This window comes from Heterodontus francisci, chromosome 1 (assembly GCF_036365525.1).
Source record: "Heterodontus francisci isolate sHetFra1 chromosome 1, sHetFra1.hap1, whole genome shotgun sequence".
Classification (NCBI taxonomy): Eukaryota; Metazoa; Chordata; class Chondrichthyes; order Heterodontiformes; family Heterodontidae; genus Heterodontus; species Heterodontus francisci.
In genome coordinates, this window is record NC_090371.1 from 79,786,044 (window position 1) to 79,810,524 (window position 24,481).

At 43.4% G+C, this 24,481-nt stretch overlaps 1 protein-coding gene across 1 annotated transcript in view; it reads right to left on the minus strand.

The window, feature by feature from the left end:
• The window catches only part of npr2 (natriuretic peptide receptor 2), a 244,287-nt gene that overhangs the window by 161,572 nt on the left and 58,234 nt on the right, over positions 1-24,481 (minus strand). Inside the window, exons 5-8 of the mRNA XM_068032500.1 lie at positions 13,986-14,080; positions 4,556-4,691; positions 3,052-3,136; positions 2,345-2,465 (exon numbers count right to left, since the gene is read on the minus strand). Coding sequence (XP_067888601.1) covers positions 2,345-2,465; positions 3,052-3,136; positions 4,556-4,691; positions 13,986-14,080 — 437 coding nt within the window. The remainder of the gene's footprint in view (positions 1-2,344; positions 2,466-3,051; positions 3,137-4,555; positions 4,692-13,985; positions 14,081-24,481) is intronic.

Genomic DNA, 24,481 nt, shown 5'->3' on the forward strand with positions numbered 1-24,481 from the left:
AACTCATGTTTGACAAATGTGCTAGAGTTCTTTGAGGATGTTACAAGCAGAGTTGATAAAGGAGAACTGGTATACTATCTATATTAATTACTTGGAGGAGGGGGCAAAGTGTAATATATCCAAATTTGCTGACGATACAATAAAAGGTGGGCAAGCATGTTGTGATGAGGACATAAGGAATCTGCAAGGGGATATAGATAGGTTGAGTGAGTGGGCAAAAACTTGGCAGATGGAGTTTAATGTAGGAAAGTGTGAGGTCATGCTCTTTGGTAGGAAGAATCAAAAGGCAGACTATTATTTAAATGGAGATAGACTCCAAAAAAAGTGCAGCACAGAGGGATCTGGATGTTCTTGTGCATGAAATACAAAAAGTTAGCATGCAGGTGCAGCAAGTAATTAAGAAGGCAAATGGAATTTTGGCCTTTATTGCTAGGGGGTTGGAGTTTAAAAATAGGGAAGTTTTGTTACAACTGTACAGGGTGTTGGTGAGGCCGCACCTGGAAGACTGTGTGCCGTTTTGGTCCCCGTATTTAAGAAAGGATATATTGGCATTGGAGGCAGTTCAAAAGAGATTCACTAGGCTGTTTCCTGGAATGAAGGGGTTGACTTACCAAGAACGGCTAAACAGGTTAGGCCTTTTTTCATTAGAGTTTAGAAGAATGAGCGGTGATCTGATTGAAACGTACAAGATCCTGAGGGAGCTTGACAGAGTAGACGTTGAGACGATGTTTCCACTAGTGGGGGAATCTTGAACTAGGGGACATAGTTACAGAATAAGGAGACACTCAATTTAAAACTGAGATGCGAAGGAATTTCTTCTCTGAGGGTAGTGAATGTCTGGAATTCTCTACCTCAGAGAGTTGTGGAGGCTAGATCACTGAAAGTATTTAAAGAGGAGATAGACAGAATTTTGAAATATCGGGGAGTTGAGGGCTATGAGGAGCTGGCACGAAAGAGGAGTTGAGGTCTGGGGCAGATTAGCCATGATCTTATTGAATAGTGGGGCAGGCTTGAGGGGCTGAATGGCCTACTCCTGCACCTATTTCTTATGTTCTTATGTTCACTGTATTCTCAGACTTTGGCATCATGCACTGCTCATATTTTCACCCACTCAATCTATTTATCTATGATCCTTTACCCCAATTTTAATCTCTTTTTCTTTCTCCTCTACTTTCAACAATCTATCCTGCAGCACGTGCCAATGTCCAGTCTGAGAGGTCAGAGAGTTAACCCAACTGCCAGGCTCTGCAGTGCTGCTCTGTAACCATTTACAAGAGGGGGTCAAGCCAGGGTGTTCTCACTCTTCAAACTGGTTTCCCTCCCTCAACTACCAAGCATCTTTCCCAATGCTGTGATGAAGATAAAGAATTCATTGCTTGGTGAATTGGAGACATGATCCCACATTCTATTATGATGTTGCACAGCATCACCAGAGCAACAAGAACTGTGGTATTAATGTCAGAATTCTGGAACTGAAGGAAGCATATGCAAAAAAGTCTTATTGCAGTGACGCTAAGAAAGCTCATATATCTAGCAGTCTTTGTTACAACAATATAGTGTGCTCCTTTATGCGAAACAATTACCATCAATCTATTGCAAAATAAAAATGTTATTTTTGGCATCTGTGACATTTGAAAGGTCCCACATATAGGCACTGGTGATGAATGCCACTCTTACCATGGCCAGGCTGCTATTTTTCAAAATCTCGGTTCATGTTGGAGTTTTATACAAGTAAACAAGAAAGATAGAATATTAAGTCTCTGTGACTATATTAAAATAAGTCCTTTCAGACTGAGCAGAATGCCAATAAATTCAATGTCTTTACACACACTACTAAAGGGACGAAGCTGCTGTATTCAATTTCTGGTCTGAGATTTCTTTTAAATGTAATTGTTTTGAGACTTTGTGAAAATATGGATTCTTTATCCATGGAGGGAGAAACACTGTTGCACTGCTGTCACCAAACTTCCTTTAAAATATATTGTTTCTCAGGTAGAAGGAGGACAAAGCATCTAGACTTTCCCCCTGTGTACTTCTGACATTTCATTGAGAGTACAGATGGGTGATCCTTAATCTTATTGGAACATCAGCTGATATTTTGTTATGAATAGAAACAAGTGTGCAGTAGACTTCTGATATAGACAAAAACACCACCTCCTCTGAGAACAGGTTTCAGCACTAACCTTTCCCTGGACAGTATACAGCACCAGGCGCTCCATGAACAGGTTACAACACCGACATTGTACATACCTAGCTTTATTTATTACTGCTTTTGTTGAGATGATGATATTGAGATTCTACAAGATTAATGCATTTTCACAAAAAAAGCCACATGAGCACTTACCAGTGATAAGGTAAGCCTGCTACCAGCACTCTTCCGGAATTTATCACTGTTTCCCATTTGCAGTTCTTCCCAGCGGATTCGCCACATCATACTGGCCAGATCCTTCTCCAGCTTTAGTTTCCTATTTAAGAATAATTTTAAATAGTGGCATGAACATCCTTCATTGAATCATACATTACCTGCACCTGTTATAAAAACCTCACTGTGAATTCAATTAATAAATCTGGAATTAAAAGCTAGTCTAAGGGTAACCATGAAACCATTGCTGTTTGTTGTAAAAACCCATCTGGTTCACTCATGTCCTTTAGGGAAGGAAATCTGCTGTCCTTACCTGGTCTGGCCTACATGTGACTCCAGATCCACAGCAATGCGGTTGAATCTTAAAATGCCATCTGAAATGGCCTAGCAAGCCATTCAGTTCAAAGGCAATTAGGGACAAGCAATAAATGCTTGCCTCACCAACGATGCCCACATCCCACAAATGAATAAAAAAAAGATAGTTGTGTTTAGAGGAGTAAGGTGGGAATATGCCCCATTATTTATTGTTGAACATACTGTACAATTTTAATAGAAAATAATTCTTAATCTGACTCCCATGTAAGAGAAGCTTTAATTGCTGAATGTAAATGTTATTTTAACCAAAATCAAAAATAGTCAAATAGTCAACAGTCAAACTGTTTGAACGGACAGATCTCGAAATACTATACCGGTAAACAAGAAAGCTGGAGATTCCAAAAATTGCCAGTGTGAGGCCTGTTCCCAATGCAACTATGCCAAGTGCAGAGAAGGTAGCTAAGGAAACAAAAAAAGGGTGAATTTTGTAAGTGAACTAAGAAGCAGGGTCTTTTTTCTTTGCTTCACTGTACAACTGTCCTGTTTATCTGGTATTTTGCTTGAAAAACAGTTCAGGCACTCTTTAAGGCAAAAAGCTACTCACTTTTCTTGCAAATATATAATGATTTTAAAATAATGTGAATTGCTGTACTTCAGTTATAGATGATAGAGAAAGTTGGATGGCCACCAGAGAGAAATAGGTTTGCGGGGATCAATTACTGTATGATGTACTCAAAACTTCCCAATAATAAACCATTTATCAGTCACAAATCTAGTGCCGGCTTCTAAGTTTCACTGGGCAGAATATCATTGCCAAATTTTGCACTGGTCTTGCCAGCCTCTATTGGGGTAAAGATGTTTTGCACTATCCATTTAGCTTGAATACATTAATTGAGGATGGACATCTTTATTATTATCCAGTCTTGATTCTGCCCATTACTGATTTTCCTCTTCAGCACCTAAATGTAAGGGCTTGGCTGGGTAGAAGCACTCATTGCAAATTTGGCACGAGCTACTCATAGCTTTCTGTCCATTATAATTAATAGTTGGAAAATCAGGAGTAGATGTTGCCCTAATTCAAGACAAGAACTTTTATTCCACCAAATACCTACATCCAGATACTACAGGAAGATCTCTGCTGTGATGTGAGGTGAGCGGGAGAAATAAAGATTGTTTAATTTATTTATCCACTATGGAACAAAGTTGGAATCATGTCCTTGAATGTTTCAACATCTGAACTAGCATGGAAACTTCCTAACATTCTGCATTCAAACTCCTTTAAACAAAGTTGTTCTTTTTGAATGTTGACTTGTTAACCAGCTGCGGATTAACCAGCTACAGATTAACTTTATAGATTTAACAAGTAACTTCCTCTGGGATTGGGATGACTAAATCACAAGATTGTTGGCAACAGGAATGAGCTACCTTCAGATTAAAAATGCACAGATAAAGTAACTGCAGAAATTCAACTGAAACAACGCATAGCTTTTAACTGTGTTCGATGTAAAACCTATGATTGTAAATTCTGTACAATAATTGCAAAAATCTATAGTTTAATAATTGCTAATCTGATATTTCACAGAAGGTATTTTCTGAAATTATGCTATTCAATCTATGCTTAGAGGCATCATTCTAAGAGCTCCAGGGGATTAATCCATCAAAGAAGCTGCTTTAGAATTAACTGATTGGTCAAGACAGTCAAAACTCCAGAATGTTGTCAATACAATATTTCCAATTTAAATCTGTAGCAATTGGGTACAGTACTGACCATCCACCATTTGTGATACCACATTGTTTCCTACCGTATTACAGGGTAATACAGGTCTATCGACGGAAATTGGAGGCCTTCAAAACATATGTTGAAAATCAATACATTACCCTGCTTGCAGGATTCAAGATCAGTTTCAAACACACATGGAGGGTTGTCTGTGGGAACTGAGCCCGATGGCCACTGAATCTCTACATTGGGAATCCAATAGATCTGCTTTTTTATTCCTAGATAGTGAGCAACAACCTGTACAATATAAAGGAAATCATTTTAATCATCACTACTTCACTTTCGCCAATCTGACACATTCAAGAATTAAACAATGTTAATTATGCTTTCTTAAAATCTCAAAAAAGATATAAATGTAAACTTGCTTACAGCACACTCTCCAAAATAGTTCCGAAAATCATGAGTGAAAGGTATTGGTGACCCGAGAACAGAACACAGAGATTTTACAAATTCTTGCTTTCAACGTAGAACTCTGTCTACCCAAGCAGGATTTTGTGTATGTGGCAGGGGTCTCAGTGGCACCACTGGAAGCAGGTGCCATCGCCACATGAGAGAAATGCAGCTGGCTGACTGTGATCAAGTGACAGCAGGCCAATTAACGACCGGGAGGTGCAGGGTTCATCCAATGGACGCATGGGAGCAGGCCACGAGGCACCGATCTCAGCGTCACCTGACAGAGAGGCAGGCTCTGGCGCCATCTTTAAAGGCCTGCCAGCCTTGCATTCCTTCCTGCCTTGTTGAAGCTGATCGCCACAGCAACACTCATTGGGAAACCTTTGGCTGCAAAAGGAAGCCTGGACGGAGATCGCAGAAGAGGTCAACAGCCGTGGGGTCACCCCCTGACCCTGGGTGCAGTGCCAGAAATGGGTCAATGACCTCTTTTGTTCTGCCATATTGGTCTCCTCTTTGGGGCTTGCATGTGGCAATGCGGGATGGTGTGCTACCTGGGGAAGGAGTAACCACCCAGGCAGTGGCAAAGCACAGCAGGAGCAGCAGATTCCACCTGACGCATGGTGGCATCTCGGTGACAGTCAGCCGTCTGTCTTTGCTCATCTCACCACATCCCTGGAGAGGTTTTCAGGAGGCCCGATCATGAGCCAAAGTGCTGCCACCCGCATAAGTGTTGTGCTAGTATTCATGGGAAAAAAATAACAGTGTCCCTCCTTCTGATTGTAGGGGAAATTGGCACACTACAATAAAGAGATGGTGAAGACTGGTGGAGGCATCCCCTATATTTGACTTCTGATGTTGGCAGAGGAGGAAGCCCTGGAACTGACTGGCTCGCAGGGTGGCTGTACAATCGCAGACAGTGAGATAGGAGTATCAAACCAAAAGTTTGAGGTGACAGCTGGACCGCATAAAGGTAAGTCTTTATTGCACTGACATTGAAAGGGCATCATGGTCACAGGAACTGGGTATGTATGAAATTGTCTCGAGCCCCCTTGGCGCATCTCTCAAAGTCCCTCACCTCTGATGCAAGGGATTCCTCATCCAATGCCGCCTGCTCAGCACCCTCTTCCACATCCTCCTCATCGAGGAGGAGTGGCAATAAATTATGTTCTCATTATGCAAGGTCCCACCACCAGAGGTCCCCTCTGCAGTGCTGATTGTGCAGAGCACACAGATCACCACAATATGGGAGATCCTCATTGAGGCATAGTGAAGGGCTCCACCAGATCATTCAAGGCACCTGAATAACATCTTCAACAGCCCAATAGCCTGCTCGATGGTCGCTCGGATGGACCTGTGGCAGGTGTTGTATTTTGTCTCTGCAGCAGTGTGAGGGTTCCTCACAGGCATGAGTTGCCAAGTCTTCAATGAGTAGCCCTTGTCCCTGAGAATCCAACACTGAAGGTACACACCTGGGGGTGAAAAGCTGTGGCAACTGGCACTATCGAAGTACATAAGCATTGTGGCTGCTTCCCGGAATTGGACATACACCTGAAGGATCCGCTTTTGGTGGTCGCAGACCAGTTGGACATTGATGGAATGGAAGCCCTTCCTGTTGATGAAGGCTGCTTTTTGGTCTGTGGGAATGTTGTTGGCCGCATGTGTGCAGTCAATGAAACCTTGCACCTGGGGGAACCCAGCAATGGCCCCGAATCCGGTCGCCATCTCCATCTAACTGTCAGGGTCGGTCCAGTAGCACATATAGTCGCTGGCCCTCTTGAACAGGGAAGTGGTCACCTCCTTGATGCAGCAATGTCTGCTGCCTGGGAGATCCCACATATGTCCCCAGTAGATCCCTGGAAAGAGCTGGATATGTAAAAGTTGAGTGCCATCACAGGGCCAAAGGCATTGGGTTTCCACTGAAACCCAAGGGTCACAGCTTATCCTGCAGCATGGTACATAGGTCTTTGCTGACACTGTCGCACAGACATATGCAGATAGTTAAGGCGAGTCAGTACACTCCCTGCCTTGAATAGGTATTTCTTTGCCTGGCAGCCTGTTGGCACTCCTCTTTGCACATTTCACTGGTGTGCCCACCCACAGGCTGGTCCTCTTGCTACTCCTACTATTGCTGCAGTGGAGCCACCAGTGCCTGGTCCTCCCTCCCACTGTGTCACTCTTCCTCCTCACAGGGGTCCATGAAGACCACATCCCATGCCAGGTGGTCTCTCCCCCTCTCGCACGCTATCCTTGCAGTTGACTTCCCCGGAACCTTCGCCTTGCTACTCCCATTTGAACACTCACCGATGTCCCTCTCCCACCTTTGCAGATCGCCTACCACTCAATGCAGCTTCCTCCCACCCTTACAAATCGCTGTCGCCTGATGCAGCTCCCACCCTTAGAGCCTCCCACCATTGGCCAGTAATAGCCTCTGCTCCCCTCTCTTTCCTTTTTAGCCAGGAAACACTCTTCCTAGTGGCTGGCTTCCAGAGGGTGCTTTGAGGCCTCATCTCATTGCCACCACCTTTTACCAGTCTGAAGGCCCGTGATCCCCATGCGATGTTTGTTAAATTCAAAACACCCCATTAAATTACATTCAGCTTCAAGCAAATTCAACTTAATTACTTTCTCAACAAGCTCAATTGATGTGCCGCAGCATCGTAGCGGCAACTTTGTCCTCCATCTTTCCTGTCACCCATAAAATCCAGAACCAAAGTCACGCGTTGGTGTTCTGGGAAAATGTGACCCTCCCCATCTCCTAACCCGCTCTTTCAGGTCCAGTAAAATTAAGCCCCAAGAGGGCGTTTTGGAAATTTGGGGAGATTGGTAGATCTAGCAGGATTTTCTCTCTCTCAGATTTGTTGGATGTTAAATCTTGGAAGGCCTACATATTTCCGTGCCTGAATTTTGTGTTGTGGGCAAGCAAAGACCAAATTTGTAAAATCTGCCCTTTTGAATTCTCCACTGGATCAACCCCATATTGGGCACTGATTTCCTATTCGCTAAGGTCAATAAATATTTTACAAGCATTAAGGGGCTATACATATGCTTTTTGCAATGACAATCACTGCACTGGTCACCTTCTTCCACAACTCCCAGCAGCTCGCTTTAAGCCTCTCTGTCTGTCTATTCCAAAGAGAGTTTTCCTCTCCATCCAAACTCCGATGGCAACCCTTCTAACATTTGAATCTGCAGCAGATAGCAGTGATATTTGAACAATAATAAGTGAGCTTCTTGCAGACAAAATAATGCCTGGCTCTTTGAGCCACTCTCAACCTTTAAATCTTGCAGCTGTGCATTATTTTCCCTTTCTCAACAAGTAAGACCCCAATCTTAGGTGTTTCCTCCGCCAGTAGCTCACCTAAATTATAAAAATGAAGCTGATCCTGAGAATTACATTGAGGTCAGTGCTCATGATATTGAGCAGGCAACATATCTGGCAAGGATTACATCCTATCAGAAAAAGTACTTTTCAATATTCTAATTTGACCCAATATGGTTAACGTGCATGTATGCAAATGCACAGAGTGTTGTTAATAAGATTGCTGAGTTACAGGTGCAGTTGACATGTGGCAATATGATGTTGTGGCTATAACAGAGACCTGGCTCAAAGAAGGGTAGGACTGGGTGTTAAATATTCCTGGATACAAGTTGTTCAGGAAAGATAGGAAAGGGAAAAAAAGGGGGGGGGGGGGGTGGTGGCAGTATTGATTAAGGAGAGCATTGAAGTGCTGGAGAAAAAGGACGTCCCAGAGAGGTTGAGGACAGAATCTATTTGGCTAGAGCTAAGGAACAAAAAAGGTGATGTTACATTGTTCAGTATTGTCAATAGGCCACCAACTAGTGGGAAGAATATAGAGAAAGAAATGTGCAAGGAAATTACAGAGAAGTGCAAAAATTATAGGGTAGTTTAATGAGGGACTTTAATTATCCAAACATAGACTGGGATAGTAGTAGTGTAAAGGGCAGTGAGGGGCAAGAGTTCCTAGAGTGTGTTCAGGAAAACTTTCTACAGCAGTATGTTTCTAGTCCAACAAGAAATTAGGCACTGCCAACCCTGGTTCTTGGGAATGAAGTGGACAAAGTGGATCAGGTCAGTAGGAGAACATTTAGGGGACAGTGATCATTGCATCATAAGGTTTAGGCTGACTATGGACAGGGACTAAGGACGATCAAGAGTAAGAATAATTAAGTGGGGGAAAGCCAACTTCAATGGGGTAAGAATGGATCTGGGACGAATAAATTGGAATCAAAGGTTGGTAGGAAAAATGGTAGCTGAACAATGGGCTACCTTCAAAGAAGAGATAGTTCAGGCATGGTCAAGATATGTTCCCTCAAAGGGGAAAGGTAGGGTAAACAAATCCAGAGCTACCTGGATGACGAAAGAGATAGAGATTATGATCAAGAAGAAAAAGTCTGCTTATGACAGATGGCAGGGAGAAAATATGATTGAGAACCAGGCTGAATCTAGAAGGTTCAGAGGGGAAGTGAAAAAGCAAATAAGAGAAGCAAAGAGAGAGTGAAAAGAGACTGGCAGTTCTCATAAAAGGGAATTCCAAAATCTTCTACAGAAATATAAATAGTAAAAGGGTGGTAAAAGGAGAAGTGGGGCTAATTAGGGACCAAATAGGGGATCTGCACATCGAGGCAGAAGGCATAGCTGAGGGATTAAATGAATACTTTGCATCTGTCTTTACTAAGTGTCAGGCAAACCCCACCCCCCCTCCCCCATCTGCCAAGACTGAGGCACATGATTTCACCACGTGAACATTAAAACTTAAAATTGCAAGCCCCTGACTGGAAGGACATTTGTATAGTACAAGCAGTGTTGGATCAAAAGGGACCCAGTCGTTGCTTCCCCAATACACAGAAGAAATGGTCAGACCAGTTTTAGTCACATGACTAGCTGGCTGTTGAGATTTGAACTTCCAACAAAGGATTCAAACTCAGAAAGCTCCTGGCTCCTGGTTTGATAAGACCTCTCTCCTGCCCTCATCTCACTTTCAACAGCTTCGGAAACCACTGAAGACACGTAAACTCAAAGAGAGAAAGGTCTCCTACGTGAACAAGGTTTAAAAGGAACACTGGGCCCCAACGAAATGCAAGACCATATCTTCAATCAAGGACTACAACAAGCTCGCAGCCTCAAACTTTCTACTTATCTTCTCTTCTGCTCTTTTCTGTCCCTATTTGCATGTGTGTATTGCGTGTGCATGCTAACGTGGGTGTGTTGTATATCTGTAGACGTTAACTGTATTAGAGCTTAAGTTTAAGGTTTAATAAATTTCATCTTCTTTAAATCAAAGAAAGCCTGTTTGTGCTAATTTCTTTGCCTTATAATTGGAAATTTGTGAACAAGGATTCACAAAGGGGGAGCTCAAAACACAGTGTGTTTAAAATTAAACCCTGTTACAATAAGACGAGGTGCAGACAGTAACAGACCCCTAGACACATTTCTCACCTGGTCGTAACATAAGGAAGAAGATGCAACCAAAGCAATGGTGAAAAAGGAGGTAATTCAGACACTAGAAGGGTTTAAAATTGATAAGGAGGTGGTATTGGATAGACGTCTGTACTTAAAATGGATAAAGCACCAGGACCAGATGAGATGCAACCAAGGATACTGAGCTAAGTGAGAGTAAAAATTGCAGAGGCACTGGCCATAATTTTTCAGTCTTCCTTAGACACGGGGGTGGTGCCAGAGGACTGGAGAATTGCAAATGTTACACCCTTGTTCAAAAAAGAGTGTAAAGATAAGCCCAGTAACTACAGGCCAGTCAGTTTAACTTCGGTGGGGGGGACACTGCTGGAAAGAATAATTCAGGACAAAATTAATAGTCACATGAACAAATGTGGATTAATTAAAGAAAGCCAGCATGGATTTCTTAAGGGAAAATCATGTTTAACTAACTTGCTGGAGTTTTTTGAGGAGGTAACAGAGAGGGTTGACGAGGGCAATGATTTTGATGTGGCGTACATGGACTTCCAAAAGGTGTTTGAAACAGTGCCATATAACAGACTTGTGAGCTAAGTTATAGCTCATGGAATAAACAGGACAGTAGCAAAATGGAAACAGAATTAGCTGAGTGACAGAAAACAAAGAGTAATGGTTAATGGATGATTTTTGGGCTGGAGGAAGGTTTGTAGTGGAGATCCCCAGGGGTCATTGCTGAGATCCTAGCTTTTCCTGATATATATTAATGACTAGACCTTGGTGTACAGGGCACAATTTCAAAGTTTGCAGATGATACGAAACATGGAAGCACTGTGAACTATGAGGAGGATAGTGTAGAACTTCAAAAGGACATAGACAAGCTGATAGAATGGGCAGACTGGTGGCAGATGAAGTTCAATGCAGAAACATTTGAAGTGGTTCATTTTAGTAGAAGAACATGGAGAGACAATATAAAATAAAGGGTACAATTCTAAAGGGGATGCAGGAGCAGAGGGACCTAGGTGTATCTGTGCATAAGTCATCGAATGTGGCAGAACAGGTCGAGAGAACAATCAATAAAGCATATAGTATCCTAGGTTTTATTAATATGGGCACAGAATACAAGAGCAAGGAGGTTATGCTAAACTTATATAAAACACTTGTTCGGCTTCAGCTTGAGTATTGCATCCAGTTCTGGACGCCGTGCTTTAGGAAAGATGTGAAATCGTTAGAGAGGGTGCAGAAAAAGATTCACGAGAATGTTTCCAGGGATGAGGAACTACAGTTATGAAGATAGATTGGAGAGGAGACTTGACAAAGGTATTCAAAATCATATGAGCTTTGGACAGAGTAGATAGGGAGAAACTGTTCCCACTCATGAAAGGATCGAGAATGAGAGGGCACAGATTTAAAGTAATTGTAAAAGACATGAGGAAAAAACGTTTTCACGCAGCAAGTGGTTAAGTTCTGGAATGCACAGCCTGAGAGTGTGATGGAGGCAGGTTCAATTGAAGCATTCAAAATGGAATTAGACAGTTATATGAAAAGGAAGAATATGCAGGGTTACGGGGAGAAGGCAGGTGAGTGGCATGAGGTGAAATGCTCATTAGGACAGCTGGTGCAGACAAGATGGGCTGAATGGCCTCCTTCTGTGTTGTAATACGAACATACGAATTAGGAACAGAAGTAGGCCATTTAGCCCCTCGAGCCTGCTCCGCCATTCAATAAGATCATGGCTGATCTGTTTCTGTTTCAAATTCCACACTCCTATTTACCCCAATAACCTTTGATTCCCTTGCCTAACAAGCATCTATCGACCTCCGCCTTAAAAATATTCATTGACCCCACCTTCACCACCTTCTGAGGCAGAGAGTTCCAAAGTCGCACAACTCTCTGAGAGAAAAGATTTCTCCTCATCTCTGTCCTAAAAGGGTAACCCCTAATTTTAAAACAGTGCCCCCTAGTTCTGGACTCACCCACAAGGGGAAACATCCTTTCCACATCCACCTTGTCAAGACCGTTCAGGATCTTATATACTTCAATCAAGTCTCCCCTCACTCTTCTAAACTTCAGTGAAAACAAGCCCAGTCTGTCCAACCTTCCCTCATAAGACAACCTGCTCATTCCAGGTATCATTCAAGCAAATCTCCTCTGAACCGCCTCCAACACATTTACATCCTTCCTTAAATAAGAAGACCAAAACTGCACGCGGAATTCGAGATGTGGTCTCACCAACGCCCTGCATAACTGAAGCGTAACATCCTTAATTTTATTTTCAGTTCCTCTCATAATAAAGGATAGCATTCCATTAGCCTTCTTTATGACTTGCTGTACCTGCATATTAACGTTTTGTGACTCATGTACTAGAATACCTAGATCCCTCTGCACCTCGGAATTCTGCAGTTATTCTCCATTTAAGTCATACTCTGCTTTTTTATTCTTCTGCCAAAGTGAACAACCTCACATTTTCCCACATTATACTCCATCTGCCAGATTTTTTCCCACTCGCTCAACCTATCTATATCAGTCCGCAACATCTTACGTCCTCTCCACAACATACTTTCCTACCAATCTTTGCATCATCTGCAAATTTAGCTACCATGCCATTGCTCCCCTCATCTAAATCATTGACATAAATTGTAAAAAGTTGAGGCCCCAACACAGACCCCTGCGGGACTCCACTCATCACATCCTGCCACTCAGAAAAGGACCCATTTATGCATACTCTCTGTTTTCTGCCAGCCAGCCAATCTTCTATCCATACTAATATGTTACCCCCTACACCTTGATCTCCTACTTTGAGCAATAGCGTTTTATGTGGCACCTTGTCAAATGCCTTCTGGAAATCCAAGTACAGTACGTCAATGGGCTCCCCTTTATCTACAGCGCATGTTACTCCTTCAAAGAACTCCAATAAATTGGTTAAACATGGTTTCCCTTTCACAAAACTATTCCTGATTATCCTGAGTTTTTCTAAGTGCCCAGCTATAACCTCCCTGAGGATCAATTCCAACACCTTCCCCACGACAGACGTCAAGCTAACTGGCCTATTGTTACCTGTTTCCTGCCTCCCCACCTTCTTGAATAGAGGGATTACATTTGCTACTTTCTAGTCTGATGGAACCTTTCCATAATCTGGCAAATTTTGAAAAATTAACACCAACGCATCTTCTACCTCATTAGCCACCTCTTTTAAAACCCGAGGATGAAGTCCATCAGGACCCAGGGACTTGTCAGCCAGCAGCTCCATCAGTTTGCTCAGTAACAATTCAGTGGCTCTGTGAATTCAATATAGCTGCCTTCTTTCTGGCAATGCTTCATATCTGTTATTGAAAATTGCATCCTGTACAAGTGGACTACCGCGATAAGTTTTTCTTCCATCATCATGCTCTCTTGCAAATGACAAACAATTTTGCTGTGGCCATGGTAATAGAAGGATTTTTAAATTTAAATATATAGAACGATAAATTCAGTAATCCCATGTTTCCATTGGGGAGCATGGGCCAAAAATAGGAGTCCAGCACTGTAGTTTCAGTTTGCCAAGCTGCACTCCCTTCAAATGTAATTCCCAGCTGAGAGTGAGGGATTGCTAAAATCACCCTACAGATTTTTAGCTTACCCATTTGCTAGTGGTTCAGAAGGTTTCATAACTTGCACAGTCATTTATACATTCACACAAAACACATAAATATACTAAGAACACTAACCTCATATTTCCCGGTTTCTGTGTTGACCATATCCCAGAGACTAAAGTCGCAGTCTCTGTCACCATTTTTATCAATGCTCACTTCTCCTGTAACACCTACAATCAAATTAACATAAAAATTATGAAAAATGAAATAAAACAGCTAAAATAAACACCAAATTCATGATACTATTTGTACACCTGAACTGATTACTAACACTGAAGTAAAAAGTTTATTATTTTAATGCATTTCTTTATCCAATACAAAGCTCATCCCATTTAGATTTTAACCAAAGAGGCCTTGTGTCAGATCATGGGGGTGGTTACCACAGCTTTCTTCTGAGTGTTGTGCACTTGTTTGAAAACTGATATGTAAACATTTCCTATATTAAGATGTCCACACTTATCTGCTAGAAGCTATTTTCTCCCTGCCCATTCAGCTAAGATTGGGCAGCTAAGATTGCACATGGGACTCATCCACCGACATCCCACTCTTTTCCCACAGGCTTCTCTTTTAAACAGTTCTTCAGAGCAGGCAAAAAAGACATCTACTGGAAACTTCTTTAAATATGCAGATCAGGTTCCAATTACATCATTGGAGCCTGGCTACAGTTTAACCATTGGCCTGAATGGGGAAGCGGCCATGGCATTCCTGCTAGGCCAACCAAGAGGGAAGAGGAGTCATGGCCAGAAGCGGGACCAAGAAGTAAGTTTTTAAACTTATTTTTAAACTTTCCTTGTAGGGCCAGGAAGAGCAGGAATTCTCCTCTGGGCCTCACAAAGAAGGTTTGAGCCTTCCCTTATCAAGGCTCCTCAATTACAAGATCATCCCAAAAGCCCCTCCCCAAGTGTTGGGTCCATTCTTTAGGTTCGTGGCCAGCTTGCCAAATCCAGTGGCTGAAACATTAGTTGCTTTTCCTGGCTCCATAAAAAGTCCCCCCAAAAATGTTGCTAACCTGGAGTCCCAAATGCAGTGTTGTCTCGCTATTGCTAGGGTGAAAGATTTCACGGAACGTGTGGAAAAACTTCCAGAAAGGGAAGAACAGCCAAAAGTAGTAATCCATGTCAAAACAATAACATAACTCGAAGTACAGTTAATGTTTTGCTCAAGAATTTAAGGAGCTAGGCAGTAGATTGAAAAACAAGATCTCAAGAATGATGATCTTGGATTGGTCCCTGTGCAAGGCATTGGAGGGATTGAGCAGATGGAGATAAGTACGGTCAAAGAATGGCTGCAGGGCTCATGCAGCAGGAGAGAAAGGCTCACACACTTGGGCCATGGGAACAAGTTCTGGAGCTTTTGAGAGGGTAAATAGAGCAGTGAGAAAGGATTTAAACTAATATGATGGAGAATGGGAAAGTGCAGGTTGAAGACTAGACAGCAAGAACAATATTAATAAGGCTGTTAAGAACAGAAGCAGAAGGCTTAGCGGTATCGGATGGGGAGAAATATTATCAGCAAGGAAAGGGGAAGAAACAGCTGAGGCAGTGAAAAATAAAAATGACATTGTTGAAAAATCATGGATATTCAAAAAGTCAAGTTGTGCTTTTTATTTCCTCATCTATGTTTTTCAAACCCTGTTATGAGCTCTTTTACTTTAACTGTACGTCCAAGCCCCATTACATACTGTTTTGATTTTTCTACTTTGCTTTTTCAATCTCCAATGGTATGCTGTTTTTCTTTGCCTATTCTTGAAGGTCTGCTTCCTCCACTTTTAGTTAAAATGTCTGTTCCTGCTGTCTTTTTTAAGAGTTTGTTTCCTGTGGTTTCTTTTTAAAGGTCTGTTCCCCATGTCTTTTTCACATGCTTGTTCCTCATTTGTTTTTTAAATAGCTATTCCCTTTGGTCTTTTAAAAAAAATGCCTAGTTGCCTGCAGGGTCTTTTTAAAGGTCTGTTTTCCTTTCATTCTTTACTTTTTTCTTTTCTTCTCAGCTACTCTTCTCTCTGATATAAAAACAAGAAATGCTGGAAATACTCAGCAGGTCTGGCAGCATCTGCAGGGCGGCACTGTGGCGCAGTGGTTAGCACCGCAGCCTCACAGCTCCAGGGACCCGGGTTCGATTCCGGGTACTGCCTGTGTGGAGTTTGCAAGTTCTCCCTGTGTCTGCGTGGGTTTTCTCCGGGTGCTCCGGTTTCCTCCCACAAGCCAAAAGACTTGCAGGTTGATAGGTAAATTGGCCATTATAAATTGTCACTAGTATAGGTAGGTGGTAGGAAAATATAGGGACAGGTGGGGATGTTTGGTAGGAATATGGGATTAATGTAGGATTAGTATAAATGGGTGGTTGATGTTCGGCACAGACTCGGTGGGCCGAAGGGCCTGTTTCAGTGCTGTATCTCTAATCTGCAGAGAGAGAAGCAGAGTTAACGTTTCAGGTCAGTGACCCTTCTTCAGAACTGACAAACATTAGAAATGTAAAAGGTTTTAAGCAAGTAAAGTAGGATGTGGGGCAAGAGATAACAAAAGAGAAGGTCAAGGTCACAGAGAATAACTGACCAGAAGGTCATGGAACAAAGGCAAACGGTATGTTAATGATGTGCTGAAAGACAACACGTTAGTACAGAGAGGGTGTGAATTGACTGTAAAGCACAAAGCACTCCAAGCACAAACATTAAAACATTTTTTAAAAAACAGAAACAGTGGGTAGGCACAGTAGAAACAAACTAACCAAACTAAAAAAATTAAAATAAAATAAACAAATAAAAAAGAAAAAAGAAAAAAATAACTAGACATAAAAAGGTGGGGGGGGGGGGGGGGGTGCCCATCATGCTCTGAAATTATTGAACTCAATGTTCAGTCCGGCAGGCTGTAGTGTGCCTAATCGGTAAATGAGATGCTGTTCCTCGAGCTTGCGTTGATGTTCGCTGGAACACTACAGCAATCCCAGGACAGAGATGTGAGCATGAGAGCAGGGGTTGTGGGGGGGGGGGGGGGGTCTCTCTGTCCTTTTTATAGTTTCTTCACCTATACTTGCCAGTGTCTTTTTTCCAAATCAAATTCTTGGTATCCCACTCTAAATACCCAACTCTTCATTACTCCAATTCTCTGAATAGTCATTACCTAATTACTTCCTCCTAGTACTCACTCATTACTCACTACCTCTTCTTCCTATTCACTGGTACTTTAGCATTAACTTCCCATCAAAAATCCTCAATACTATCCTTCCCAACGCTCATTATTTCCACAACTACTCACTTTCCCAACTTAAGTAATTACTCAGAACACTCTCAAATACTTACAAACTAAAGAACCAGCTCCCACAAACCACATCTTTACACCTACCACAACCAATGCCTCAACAGCTTCACTTCCATTTAAAACAGCAGATCCTTTCACTGCCTGCGCGTAATATTACAGGAGCTATCACTCACAAACTCTAAAGGTAAAACTCAATTTGAACTAATTACTAAAGTAATTCAAAGCACTGTCCACTCTGGTGCTGCTTCCAGTGAAGAAGTGCCCCCACCTCCATGAACATGCCATCCATTCAGGCTCTCCACACTTGCTACCTGCTCTGCTGCTGTGATTGGAGCCTCGCAATATATGGTGCTAAGTCACAGATCAGCCATAATTTAACTAAATGACAGAGCAGGCTCAAGGGAACAGCAGAACCAAGGAAATAGGAGCAGGTGTAGGCCATTTGGCCCCTCGAGCCTGCTCCGCCATTCAACTAGATCATGGCTTCTACCTCAATGCCACTTTCCCTTAAGGGGCTAATGGCCTTCTCCAATTCCTACATTTCTTCCATCCAGACAGACTTGTCTCCCTTGCCTACCCTCTCCCTGTCGATTACAACTGTGAATTCCCACCTGGTGCCCCAAGCTCTCCTTGCCACGCTACTGGCAGAAATGTCCCTCATACTGTCAATTCGTGCCCTTGGTCCATCGATCATCTCTGAAAATGTATAAATCTCCCCTCAATTTAAAAAGACTACAGCACCGCAAAATGTCCTGCTGCTCCCTGAGAATACCACCTCAAATGTGACCTTGGGCCCTTGTGCTCTCCTCACTCCTTGAAAAGTTTCAGTTCTACCAAATGTGAAATTATTGTGGTTCCCTAAAAATACCACCTCAAAATAAGCCTCACATCTTCTTGATTTCCTCACTCACCCATCTCCCAAAGTATTGTCTGTGTGGAGTGCAGACCTATGCAGTGTAAATAAGTTTCATCTCAATGCTCCCAAAGACCCAAAGAATGTGATGGCAATACAGCTTAAAACAGTGAGCAACAGCAGAATCATAGAATCTCTCAGCATACAGAAGAAGGCCATTTAGTGCATTGTGCCTGTTCTGGCTCTTTAAAAGAGCAATCCAATTCGCCCCACTCCCCCGCTCTTTCCTTTTATTTTTGCAAATGTTTTCCTTTTCAAGTATTTATCCAATTCTCTTTGGAAAGTTATCATAGCATACACTTCCATCACCATTACACTAGGTCAAGTCGGCATAAGGAGGGAGGAAGTGTTGGGTATTCTAAAGGGCATTAAGGTGGACAAGCCCCCAGGTCCGGATGGGATCTATCCCAGGTTACTGAGGGAAGCGAGAGAGGAAATAGCTGGGGCCTTAACAGATATCTTTGCAGCATCCTTAAACACGGGTGAGGTCCCGGAGGACTGGAGAATTGCTAATGTTGTCCCCTTGTTTAAGAAGGGTAGCAGGGATAATCCAGGTAATTATAGACCGGTGAGCCTGACGTCAGTGGTAGGGAAGCTGCTGGAGAAGATACTGAGGGATAGGATCTATTCCCATTTGGAAGAAAATGGGCTTATCAGTGATAGGCAACATGGTTTTGTGCAGGGAAGGTCAATTCTTACCAACTTAATAGAATTCTTTGAGGAAGTGACAAAGTTGATTGATGAGGGAAGGACTGTCGATGTCATATACATGGACTTCAGTAAGGCGTTTGATAAGGTTCCCCATGGCAGGCTGATGGAGAAAGTGAAGGCGCATGGGGTCCAAGGTGTACTAGCTAGATGGATAAAGAACTGGCTGGGCAACAGGAGACAGAGAGTAGCAGTAGAAGGGAGTTTCTCAAAATGGAGACGTGTGACCAGTGGTGTTCCACAGGGATCCGTGCTGGGACCACTGTTGTTTGTGATATACATTAATGATTTGGAGGAAAGTATAGGTGGACTGATTAGCAAGTTTGCAGACGACACTAAGATTGGTGGAGTAGCAGATAGTGAAGGGGACTGTCAGAGAATACAGCAGAATATAGATAGATTGGAGAGTTGGGCAGAGAAATGGCAGATGGAGTTCAATCAGGGCAAATGCGAGGTGATGCATTTTGGAAGATCCAATTCAAGAGTGAACTATACAGTAAATGGAAAAGTCCTGGGGAAAATTGATGTCCAGAGAGATTTGGGTGTTCAGGTCCACTGTTCCCTGAAGGTGGCAACGCAGGTAAATAGAGTGGTCAAGAAGGCATACGGCATGCTTTCCTTCATCGGACGGGGTATTGAGTACAAGAGTTGGCAGGTCATGTTACAGTTGTATAGGACTTTGGTTCGGCCACATTTGGAATACTGCGTGCAGTTCTGGTCGCCACATTACCAAAAGGATGTGGATGCTTTGGAGAGGGTGCAGAGGAGGTTCACCAGGATGTTGCCTGGTATGGAGGGCGTTAGCTATGAAGAGAGGTTGAGTAGATTAGGATTATTTTCATTAGAAAGACGGAGGTTGAGGGGGGACCTGATTGAGGTGTACAAAATCATGAGAGGTATAGACAGGGTGGATAGCAAGAGGCTTTTTCCCAGAGTGGGGGATTCAATTACTAGAGGACACGAGTTCAAAGTGAAAGGGGAAAAGTTTAGGGGGGATATGCGTGGAAAGTTCTTTACGCAGAGGGTGGTGGGTGCCTGGAACGCGTTGCCAGCGGAGGTGGTAGATGCGGGCACGATGGCGTCTTTTAAGATGTATCTAGACAGATACATGAATGGGCAGGAAGAAAAGAGATACAGAACCTTAGAAAATAGGCGACATGTTTAGAGAGAGGATCTGGATCGGCGCAGGCTTGGAGGGCCAAAGGGCCTGTTCCTGTGCTGTAATTATCTTTGTTCTTTGTTCACCCTTTCAGGCAGTGCATTCCAGATCATAACAACTCGCTGCATAAAAAGATTTGTCCTCATCACCCGTCTGGCTCATTTGCCAATTTGTTTAAATCAGGTTACTGACCCTGTCTCCCCTCCCCCAACACCTGCCCCTGCCAGTGGAAACAATGGGCTGAGTCTTGTGGTCCTGCCATCGGGAGCGGCAGCAGGTTTAAAAAATGGTGGCTGCATGCATGGGCCGCGCACCTCCACGACGCCGCCATCTTGAGCCTGGCAGCTCATTATCATATATAGGGTGGCCACAGCACCCACTCCCCCACCCCCCACCCAATCATGTGGTGGGAGCAGCCTCAGTGATGCCATAAACAGCATCAACTGTTTCTGCACAGGCGCTGGCACCATTTTTAAAGGGCTGCCAGCCCTACGAAGAAACTGCAGAGTTGCCCCGTACCGCCCCCAACTGCACTAAGTGCAGAGTTCCTCCCTTCCCCCCCTCCCACACTACACTACAAACGCAGAACTCCCCTCTTCCCCACCTCGGTGATGCCAGCTTTCCCTAGACGGGAAAGTGAAGGCACATGAGTGCCGCCCATCACACTGAAGATCCGGAATTGCAGGTACGATCGCTACAGTTTTCATTTTAATCCAAGAAAACTGCTCATTTAAATATGTAAAGTTGGGTCCCGTTGCAGAGCGATGGAGCTTCCCTGTGCCAGGAAGATCAGGCCGCTGCCACTCCAATCTTCCATCACCTCTCTCCCGCCACAGAGCCCGACATCGGGAGCAGAACAAAATCCAGCCTAATTTATCATTATTTATTCTATCAAAACCTTTCAGAATGTTGAACATCCCGATTAAATCTTGCAAGCTACTACAATAAGATGGAAGTAATAGAATAAACTAGACATTCAATTCGAACAAAATGGGTCACTATTTTTTGATTTAGGGAATTACAACAGCAAAACCAAACCCACAGAATCCAACACAAACAATGGCTGGGATTTTATCTGGGTGACGGGGGTCTCGGCCACTAACTAAAGCAACGGAAAGAGCCCCGCATAGCCTCCTCTGGGGAAGGCCTGCCGCAATGCATGCCAATTAGGCACTTACGTGGACAGCAGCAGGCCTTCGCCAGGATTAAGGATCCCAGCGACGGAAGTCCGCCTGCTGTTAGTCAGTCAGAGGCCAGCAGCTCTTTAACTGAGCAGTGCCACTGCAGAGGCTGCTGCCGGTACTGGATTCAACGGAGGCGTTGGACCCAGGCCACAGATAAGTCAGGGTGGGAGGGGTTTCACGGGGTGGGGGTTTTGGGGGAGGGGGCGTAGGGGGGGTCAGCATTAAGGGTAGGGGGTTGGCTCTCAGTAGGCCTCCCCCTTCCTGGTGCCGGCTCCCTCGATCAGGCACTAATTGCCTTTTAACAAGGTACCCACCTGAATGGGTTGGCTTGGCATACTCCCCGTGCGGCGACAGACCCACCCGCCGTCTGACTAATACCAGCGGAAATTGGATTTATGTGTATTTATTCCCCACTTAAGAGCCTCAATTGGCAGCGGGGCAGGAAGGCCGTCCAGGGGCCTTCCCCGCCCTGGACCTAATTTGGGTGGAGGCCCTGCCACTACCATCCCACATGATTATATGCTCTCCCTGCCTCCAAAGTCAACATGCCTCACAATTCACTGACAACACTGAAAGGATACTGAGGAATATTGTAGCTACCAGTGAATTAATAATTTAGTGGGGCAGTAGGATCTTCCAAATCAATAACACCATGAAGCAACTGGAAGTAGTGAATTATAAAAATTAACACAGCAGTAGGCACCAACAGATTAAATGTAGAAATGGGCTGTAATGAATTAATATATTTGTAAACCAGGTGAAACATTAACAAATCAAATGAATTAATGGAGCCACAAGCACTGGGAAATTAATAAATACATAGACCAGCAGCAGCACCAACAAATCAATACGACCCACACCAGTAAACCAATAAATTAATATCGCAGCAGCCATCAGAAAATTACTAAATTCACAAAGTGCCTGACTAACCAACAAACCACGACATTAATGGAGTATCGGACAGAGGAAAAAAACATATGGAGTGTCAGGAACCAGTGAATTAATACATTCATAGCACAGCAGGCACACCAACAAATCAGTAAATTAATGAAGTTGGGAATCACAGTGGGGTTAGAGGTCAGGGATGCAATGTTGGGTATGAGGCTTGCGGAATCATACTTGGCCATAATGTGCAGGGGCATGTGGCTTGAGGTAGTAAGCATGAGGCCTACCACTATCTCACCAGAAAAATTTAAATGAGATGGGCAGAGCAATCCTGATTTTGAATGGATGGCTAATCTCAATAATAAATGGAGCAAGTCAGATTTGTGTATGGTGCAGACATTTGTGTTTGAAGCAGATCAGATAGCTTGAAATGGAAAAGGGGAGTCTGTGAATCAGAACGATAGCCTGCATTCGTTTATTACATGAAAAACATCTGATAAATGGAGAAAACCCAGAAAATGGGGAAAAAACAAAATGGTGTCACACAGGGAGATCTACATCCTGTGCCAAAGTGCCACGTGTGGGGTCAAGCTGCCACTATATTGTGACAGGCTACCCTTTACATAAGAAAAGTAACACTATAAATGATTATATGGGTCATTTCAATTATAAATGTTGACATAAAAGCATTACTAAAAGTTGTGATAATAAGATGTAAGATTTGTAGACAGGAAGTGCATTTATGCAATTTCTAACATTCTATAGATAAATCTGTTTCACACATCTATAAATGTTTTCCATCTAATATGTGTCTGTCAAAATCAGATATCCCAAGTCAAAGTCCAACATATTACTGTTGTAAAACTTCCTTAAATAAAAATGAAAAATTAGCCATTTCATAATGTGTTTTTGTTTTTCTAACCTGAACCCATAAATTTACAAGTAATTACAACTGTTCTCTGATTGACCTCAAGAGTTAAAAGCAACTAAAATGATCTGGATTTGCTTATTTAGACCATTTATCCACAGGGACCTCTTCTGCAGTGACCATAACAGAACAAATCAGCTTGCAGTTAAAAATCATAATGGTATTTGAAACCCAAGACTCTGGCCGGGATTTTGATTTAGTGATGGAGGTCTTGAACACTGGCAAAAGTGCCAGTAAGAGCCCTGTGTCGCCTCCTCTGCGGAGGGCCCGCCAAACCAAGGGCCAATTAAGCATTTAAGTGGACAGCGACGGGCCTTCCCCAGGATCAACAACCCCGGTGACAGAAGTCCCGCCTGCTGAGAGCTGTCGGCCAATGAGAGGCGGCAGCTCTTTAACTGAGCAACACTACCAGGAGAGGCGGTGGCTGCTGCTGGTACTGGATTCACCTGAGGTCCTGGAGCCAGGCTACAGGCAAGTCACAGTGGGAGGAGTTTTGCGGGTGAGAGCCGTAGGGCAGGGGGATGTAGGGGGGTCGTAGCAAGGGCAGTAAGGTTGCTCTCAGAGGGCCCCCCGATTCCCGATGATGGATCCCTCGTTCAGGCACCAAGTGCCTTGTAACGAGGGATCCCTACCCCCACCACTGGGGCCGGCAAGCAAACCCCACAAGTTTGCTTGGTGTGCTTCCTGTGTGGCGACAGATCTACCCGCCGCTGTCCTAATTCTAGCAGCAGTTGGATGAGGTGCTTAATTGGGCATTAATTGCTCACTTAAGGACCTCAATTGGCACGGAGTCTGAAGGCCATTTACAGGCCTTCGCACCCTGGACTTAATTTGGGTGGAGGCGGGAAGGTGGTAGGTTCCCTCGCCACCATTCCGCCCGATTAAATACTCTCCCCACCTCCAAACCTGACGCGTGGGTGAGCATAAAATTCCCCCCTCTGTGTGAGCAATGCCACAGAAGATCTGCCAGTATAAATAGCATACATATATATATAAAACAAAATAGCATCATTACTTCCCACTAATACACTACAAAATAAATGTTGGCAATGTTGCACTAACTACAATACAAATTTTAATCAGGCTTTTGCCCCTTCCAGATCCAGCAATCTAAGAGTAATAATATGAGTTTTTCATGAAATTAGGCTCTGACATTCTATTAAACAGTTTGACCATTGTATGTGTTTATTGTAAGGATGCCAGCATCTATAAATAGACAGCACCAAAGTAATCAAGCAAAAATTTTAGTGTAGCAAAGTTCCCTCTCCCCAAAAATTGTTGCAATATTTCAAGCTTTTATTGGACCTCTATGCACATTTTGAAATAGAGTTCTATCATTTTATCCTTAATCTCTCAGCACAGAGCGTCCTTTACATCTTTCAAAATGATATATAACATGCTTTCAAAATACATCTGCAAAAATTATTGCTTGCATATTTCTAATGTCAATTTGTTATAAAATAGCGCCTAGAGAGTCACAGCTATGAAGAGAGACTGGTTTGGCTATGGTTGTTTTCTTTAGAGCAGCGAAGGCTGAGGG